General features: G+C 58.3%; 1 protein-coding gene across 1 annotated transcript in view; it reads left to right on the top strand.

Annotated features, from left to right (window-relative positions):
- The window catches only part of Lmnb2 (lamin B2), a 13,345-nt gene that overhangs the window by 4,887 nt on the left and 1,447 nt on the right, over positions 1-7,011 (top strand). Inside the window, exons 3-8 of the mRNA XM_033759615.1 lie at positions 3,243-3,399; positions 3,477-3,602; positions 6,174-6,344; positions 6,425-6,550; positions 6,674-6,894; positions 6,972-7,010. Of these exons, the coding sequence (XP_033615506.1) occupies positions 3,243-3,399; positions 3,477-3,602; positions 6,174-6,344; positions 6,425-6,550; positions 6,674-6,894; positions 6,972-7,010 (840 nt within the window). The remainder of the gene's footprint in view (positions 1-3,242; positions 3,400-3,476; positions 3,603-6,173; positions 6,345-6,424; positions 6,551-6,673; positions 6,895-6,971; position 7,011) is intronic.

Raw genomic sequence — 7,011 nt, 5'->3', positions numbered from 1 at the left:
CCCGGGCCGAGCGAGGTCAGCCACCCAGCCGGGGTGCGTCCCGGGGCTGTGCGCCTCCAGCCTCGCGTGATTAATGAGTGGGTTCCTGGGAGCCCGGGGCTGTGGGGTCTGCAAAACATCAAAGCCGCAGGGCGGTGATCAGACTGAAAGGAACCCGCGAGCTGCACTGTCCCGTGAACGCACTGGGCTGGGGACTCGGGTGTGGCTCAGTGGTGAACCCGTGTGAGTCCCCGGCTCCGTCCCCAGCGCTGCCAAGCAAACAGCTGCACGTGATGGACCCTCACCTCAGCTGAGAGAAATTCTTAGGCCAGCCCGGACGCTCGGAGAGACCTTGGGTCAAAGTAAAAACTAGGGCCGCAGATTTAGCTCAGGGACACCATGCCTACTTCAAGCATGAGGCCCAGAGTTCATCCTGGTACCAAAAAAAGCCGGGGACTTAGCTCAGTGGTGTCACCACCTGGCTCACAAACACAAGGACCAGAGTTCGATCCCTGGTACCAAAAAAAAAAAATTGTAACAACAAAAAAAATTCAAAGTAAAAAATAAAACAAGTTGGGATGTAGCAGTGAAGAGAGCTCCTGGGTTCCAACACTGCAAGAATAAATACATAAGGATTTCTAAACTACTAAGGAGGATGGATCTTACAGGGTGCTCAGATTCCCAGCCCTCAGGTCTTTTGAGCAGCAATGGGCACAGCAGCCCACAGCCAGGCTGACTTTGTCTGCCTCATTGTCCAGTCCCAAACAGTCACCCTCCTGATGGATCCAGACAGCATTTTCCTTTTGACTTTTTTTTTTTTTTTTTTGACAGCGTCCTCCTGCCAAGTGCTGGGATTACAGGTGTGCACCAGTGACTTCCTTTTTGTTTGTTCTTTGAAACAGTTTTGCTATGTAGTCCACGATGACCTTGAACTCGCTGTGTAGCCCAGGCTGGTCTCAAACTTGGTGATCCTCCTGCCTCAGCCTCCTGAGTGCTGGGATTAAAGGTGTGTGACACCTCACCTAGCTCATTGTTTTCCTTCTAACATGAATTCCTGAGCCCCCTGATGACAGACAGGCAGCCATCTGGGGACCTTAGAAATGAGCCAGGTGCTCCCTTGTGGCCCTCTGGAATTCTTGGAGATCTGTGAGGGATCCACCTGAGAACCCCAAATTCCCTTAGGGATGGCGTGAAAGTCCCTGGTCTCCAGAGCCCCTCTCCAGACTTGCAGAACCCTAATGTGGGGTGAAGGCCCCCACCCCTCTGCTCCTGTCACCCTAGGCTCTTTCTCTTTTTTTTTTTTTTTTTGGTACTGGGAATTGAACTCGGGACCTTACACTAAGAGGCAGGCAGCGACACCACTGAGCTAAACCCCCAGCCCTCACCCTGGGCTCTCTGCTGACCTCAAGCCTGCCGGACAGCTGTCACCGGCCTATGAGCAGCAGTCTCCTCTGCTGGGCGCGCCGTTCTACACGTGGTCACCTTGGCCGGCCCCAGCCTGGGCCCCACGGAGATGTCCTCTCCACCCTTCTCACTTCCTCCTGCCTCGGGCACTTCCTACGCGCTGCTGGCTGAGAGGGCCCCTTCCCCAAAGCTGGCCCTCGGTGTGGTTTACAAACCATGCTCCCGTGGCAGGTCCGTCCTAGGGCTCAGGTGCAGCGCCTGGAACAGAAGCAGCGTAGCTGTAGCTTGAGCTCAGGAATGTGGCTGTCTGCACCCCAGGACCCGCCATGGAGGCCGAGACTGTGCTGGACACGTGCAGTGTCCCTGGGACCCCGGGGGTCAGCTCTGTGGCCAGCATCTGTGCTCTTCACTCCACCCAGCTCCCGGAGCTGACATGGGGTCCCCGGGTGTCCCAGCCAGGGTGCTTCTGCCTCTGGGGCATCTGTGGCCATCAGAACTCGGGGTGCTACTGGCTTGAGGCAGGTGGAGGCCAGGGATGCTGCCCAGCACCCCACAACGCCTAGGACACCCCCACCTTGGAGGATAGGCCAGGCCCCACGTCAGTGCTGGACAGGTCTTGGGTGACCTGTTATTGCCTGAGGGACGCAGCTCCTTGAAGGTGGGGAACAAGCTCCCAGGTCTCAGATTCACAAGCCTGCGATCATTCACAGCCTAAGAGCCAGGAGAGGTAATTGTGTTTAAAAACTACTTGCTGTCTTGAGTCCAGTAGGCCCTTGACTTACAGACTGGATCCATTCCGAGGGCTGCTTATAACTCATGTTGGTTGCAAGTCATAGCTGAGATCTGGATGTTTACCTTCCTACGTGCTACAGATTACAGTAGACAGGTGAATCTTCCATTAACACAAGTTGTTGTCTGTCAGGCCGGTTGTAACTTGAGGGTCCGCCGTACTAATATTTGGTAGTAATACCGGGTGAGCCTGCCTGGAGTAGCTTGTCTACAAGCAAGGTCACCTCCAGGCCAAAGAAAGACATCACCATCAATCTCTCTGAGTCCTCCCCTTGCTTCCAGTCCACAATCCCATTGTTGTCTTTTTCCCCCTTGAGACCGGGTCTGGCCTTGAACTCACTACATATCCCAGGCTGGCCTCACATGTGCTGATCCTCCTGCCTCAGCGGGGATTATAGGCGTGTGCCACCGCGCCCAGCCCAGAACTGCTTTAGAAAGGAGAAAGGGGAAGGGGACGGAAAAAGAATTAAGCCGTTCGCATATGTACCAGCTCCCCGAGATGAATTTCATCAACTGCAAAGTTGTACTTTAAAAAAAAAAGACGAGCCAGACATGGTGGCGCACACCTGTCATCCCAGCACTAGGGAGGCTGAGGCAGGAGGATCTCTGTGCGTTTGAGACCAGCCTGGGCTACATAGTGAGTTCCAGGTCAGTCTCAACTATACAGAGAGACCCTGTCTCAAAAAACCAAAAAAAAAAAAAAAAAAAAAAAAAAAAGGAAGATGAGATGAGTGTGTTTGAAGCAGGGGCAGGGTTTTGAGGGGGATTCATGACAATCTGTCTTTTACTATAATAATTGTAGTGGGGATGGAACTTGGGTCCTTGTGCTTGCGAGGTAGGTGCCGGAACCACTGAGCTAAATCCCCAGCCCTACCTGAAGTGGCTTTGCACACTGCCTGCAGGCGGCAGGATCCCATGGCGTGGGGCAGCTCTGAAGACCCCGCCAGCCTGGCTCCCCATCCCTAGGATGGGAGGGACTCGGCCTTCCTGGTGCCTTAGGCACTGCCAGAGGGACTCCTGGAACCGCGGCCTCTCACCCCTCCCAACTGAGGTCCTCTCTCAACTTTCAGTGCCAAGAAGCGGGAGGGTGAGCTCACAGTGGCCCAGGCCCATGTGAAGGACCTGGAGTCCCTGTTCCACCGGAGCGAGGTGGAGCTGGCCGCCGCCCTCAGTGACAAGCGCAGCCTGGAAGGGGACGTGGCGGAGCTCCAGGTGCAGGTGGCCAAGGTAGGCCTGGGAGCCACCTCGGGTCGTCCCTGCAGTGCGCGTGCTCCGGCCGCAGCCTGTTGTCCTGTGTCTCGCAGGCCAGGGACGGTCACACGGTGGCCAAGCAGCAGCTGGAGAAGGAGACGCTGATGCGTGTGGACCTGGAGAACCGCTGCCAGAGCCTGCAGGAGGAGCTGGACTTCCAGAAGAGCGTGTTTGAGGAGGTGCGTGCAGGCGGCTCAGCCATCGCCTGGCTGCTTCCTGGGCTGCTGTGGCTGGTGGCTGGAAGCGACTCAGGTCTGCGCGCCCCTGGCCTGGAGACCACGGTCCCTGCAGGGCGACAGGGAGGGAGGGAGGGACGGAGGGCCCTTCTGCTCTCCCCAGGTCTGCGGCTCCAGGCACGCTGGGGCTGTGGCTTCAGTCTTGTGTGTGCTTTCACTTGGCCTCTTCCTCTCTGTCCCTCTTCTGTGCCTGTCTTTGAGGACATCTGTCGCTGAATTTAGGGCCACCAGCATCTCACTTCAAAACCCTTGTCCCAGTTATATCTGCAAAGACCATTGCCACATAAGTTCACACTCTGGATTGTAGGGTCAGGATGCGGGGGGCTACCACCTAGCCCACCATAAGGTCTCCCCTCAGAGGGAAGGTGGGGTCCGTCTGTTGCCCTCTACACTCAGTCCCTCCTGTCTCTCCTCAGCCGCTTTCTCCCAGCCCACAATCTCTTAGTCACTGGACCTGTGGCTGCTTGGAACGGCTGGGGGTGGCTCGGAGTGACCAGGTCCCTGTGTGCTGTGGGACATGGGCTTGGGCCCCGCCCACCAGAGCCCCTGGTGTGTCTTAGCTCACCCCAGAATCCTGGGATGGGCCACCCTTCAGCCAGGACACAGCAGGACTCCTACCTGGAGGATGCCTGTGCAGGTGTGGAGCCCGGGAGGCCTCCAGGGCAGCTGCCAGGGGGCCTGTGAGGGAACTCAGGGGGAGACCTGTCAGGGATGCGGGACGCCTCAGGGAGGCCAGGAACAGGCCCACAAGGGAACCTGAGCCTAAGACGGAACTCTCGGACCCATCAGGGAACCTAGGAACACACTCATGAGGGGACCTGAAATTGAAAAGGACCCGTGGCAGGGCCCATGGGCGAACCCGGGCCCATCAGGGAATGAGGGCACGCGCCCACGCGGGAGCCTGAAGTCATGAAAGGACCGGTGCAGAGACCCGCGAAGGACGCCGTAGAGAGCCCCCGTCAGGGAGGCCGGGTGTGTCAGGAAGCTGGCGGAGACTCCGCGGGGGGATCGGGAGCAATCAGGACACCTGTGGAGAGACCCATGAGGGAACCAGAACCTGTGAAGAGACTGATGGCGAGCCGAAACCCATAAAGGAATCTGTACAGAGACTCGTGCGGACCGCAGAGCTGCCGAGAAACCTGTGAGGCGACACGGGAGGAAACCTAAACTCAGGAAGGAGGCTGTGGGGAGGCCCATAAAGGACCCAAAGCCTCGAGGGAAAATGAAGCCAGGCAGGAACCTGTGAGGAGACCATGAACATAATGGGACAGGCTGAATCTGCAGAGACCCACGATGGAACCTGGGAGGGCCCCGTGAGGAGACCCACAAAAGGGAGTGGTGAAGAGGTGTGGGGAGATGGCCCTGCGGGAAGCCAGGAGTGCTCCCCAGAAGGGCTCCTGGCCAAAGTTCCCGAGGAGAACCACGCAGGTGGGCGCCTGGATGGCCAGGCACAGCTCCACTGGCTGCAGGACGCCCACTCCCTTTAGAGCCAGTGAGAGCCCTACCCTGTGTCCCACAGACCCAGGGTGTGGAAGGACCCGACTCCTGTGCTAGAGTGACTTCCAACCTTCAGAAGACGCAGCTTCCTTTCCTGAAGCACAGGACCCGGTGCATCTGGGACAGCTGCGCTGGTGGCCCCATCAGTGCCCCCCGTCTCACCCCACTGCTGTCCTGAGGACTTGATCTACTGCCACTTGTGTGTAGGCCCCAGTGACCTGGGATGGGCAGTGTCAGGAATTAAGTCCTCTTAAATAACAGCTTTTAGGAGTTACAGTGCCTGTACAATAAAGTTCACACTTTTAGCCTATGCAATTCAGTCATTTTTAGCATATTCAAAAGGTTGTGCAAGCTGGGCATAGGTGGCACACCTGTAACCCCAGCATTCAGGAGGCTGAGGCAGGATGATCGTCTCATTTGAGGCCAGCTTGGAATGCCTAGCGCAATCCTGTCTCAAAAAACAACAAAAAAGGGCTGAGGATTTGGCTCAGTCGTGCTGCTGCCTGCCTCACAAGCACAAGGGCCAGAGTTTGATCCCCGGTACCAAAGATAAACAAAAAAGTCATGCAGGCGTCACCACTAATTCCAGAACATTCCATCACCCCAAAGGAAGCCCCATCCCCATGAGCAGTCACCTGCCCCACACCCACCCATGAGGCCACTTCCTGTCTCTAGAGTCACCTGCCCTTGACGTTTCCTGTCTGTGGAGCTCTACACCCTGTGTTCTGTGTCTGGAGTCTCACCAAGCACGGCCTCTTCAAGGTCCCTCTGCACTGTGGCAGGTGTCCTAGCCAAGGGACGTTCCAGCCTGAGGTGGACCTTGCTGTGTGTCCATCTCCACACATGGACACTCGGCCAGTCAGGCTCAGGCTCCTATGAATGTTTCCATATTGTGGATCCTTTGGGACCAGGTCACCAGGGAGGTGCCCAGACGTGCAGAGCTGGGCATGGGGAACCTGGCAGCAGGGAGACAGCATAGGGATCTATTCCTGGGGTCACCTGGCTGATCTCCTCCAGGAGGTGCAGGAGACACGGAGGCGGCACGAGCGGCGCCTGGTAGAGGTGGACAGCAGCCGGCAACAGGAGTACGACTTCAAGATGGCGCAGGCTCTGGAGGAGCTGCGCAGCCAGCACGACGAGCAAGTGCGGCTGTACCGGCTGGAGCTGGAGCAGACCTACCAGACCAAGGTGCCTGCGGTGCTGCGGGGTGGCGGGGCAGGCAGGCCACCCATGCTCGCGCCTCACCACTCGTGTCTCCCCCACCCAAGCTGGAGAACGCCAGGCTGAGCTCCGACCAGAACGACAAGGCAGCTAGCGCGGCCCGTGAGGAGCTCAAGGAGGCGCACATGCGCATCGAGTCCCTCAGCTACCAGCTGTCCAGCCTCCAGAATAAGGTGACAGCCCTGGTTCCCACCCCAGCACCGTGGCCCCTGTCCTGCCTGCGTCCTGGCCCAGGCTTGGGTGGGTGTCTTGGGACCTCCGAGGCAGTGCTGACCCCACCATGCGACCCTCCCCAGGCCAGCGCCAATGAGGAGCGCATCCGGGAGCTGGAGGCAGCCATGGCTGGGGAGCGGGACAAGTTCCGGAGCATGCTGGCTGCCAAGGAGCAGGAGATGACACAGATGCGCGACATGATGCAGCAGCAGCTGGCCGAGTACCAGGAGCTGCTGGACGTGAAGCTGGCGCTGGACGTGGAGATCAGCGCCTACCGAAAGCTGCTGGAGGGCGAGGAGGAGCGGTGTGTGGCGGGAGTAGCGGGGCAGCCCGGTCCCCAGCACTGGGGCCGTCTGTGATGCCCTCCCTGTGCCACCCCAGGCTGAAGCTGACCCCCAGCCCATCACGGGTCACCGTCTCA

This window comes from Fukomys damarensis, unplaced genomic scaffold (genome assembly GCF_012274545.1).
Source record: "Fukomys damarensis isolate Sample0158 unplaced genomic scaffold, DMR_v1.0_HiC HiC_scaffold_37, whole genome shotgun sequence".
Classification (NCBI taxonomy): domain Eukaryota; kingdom Metazoa; phylum Chordata; class Mammalia; order Rodentia; family Bathyergidae; genus Fukomys; species Fukomys damarensis.
This window is presented reverse-complemented; position numbering and strand designations above follow the sequence as displayed.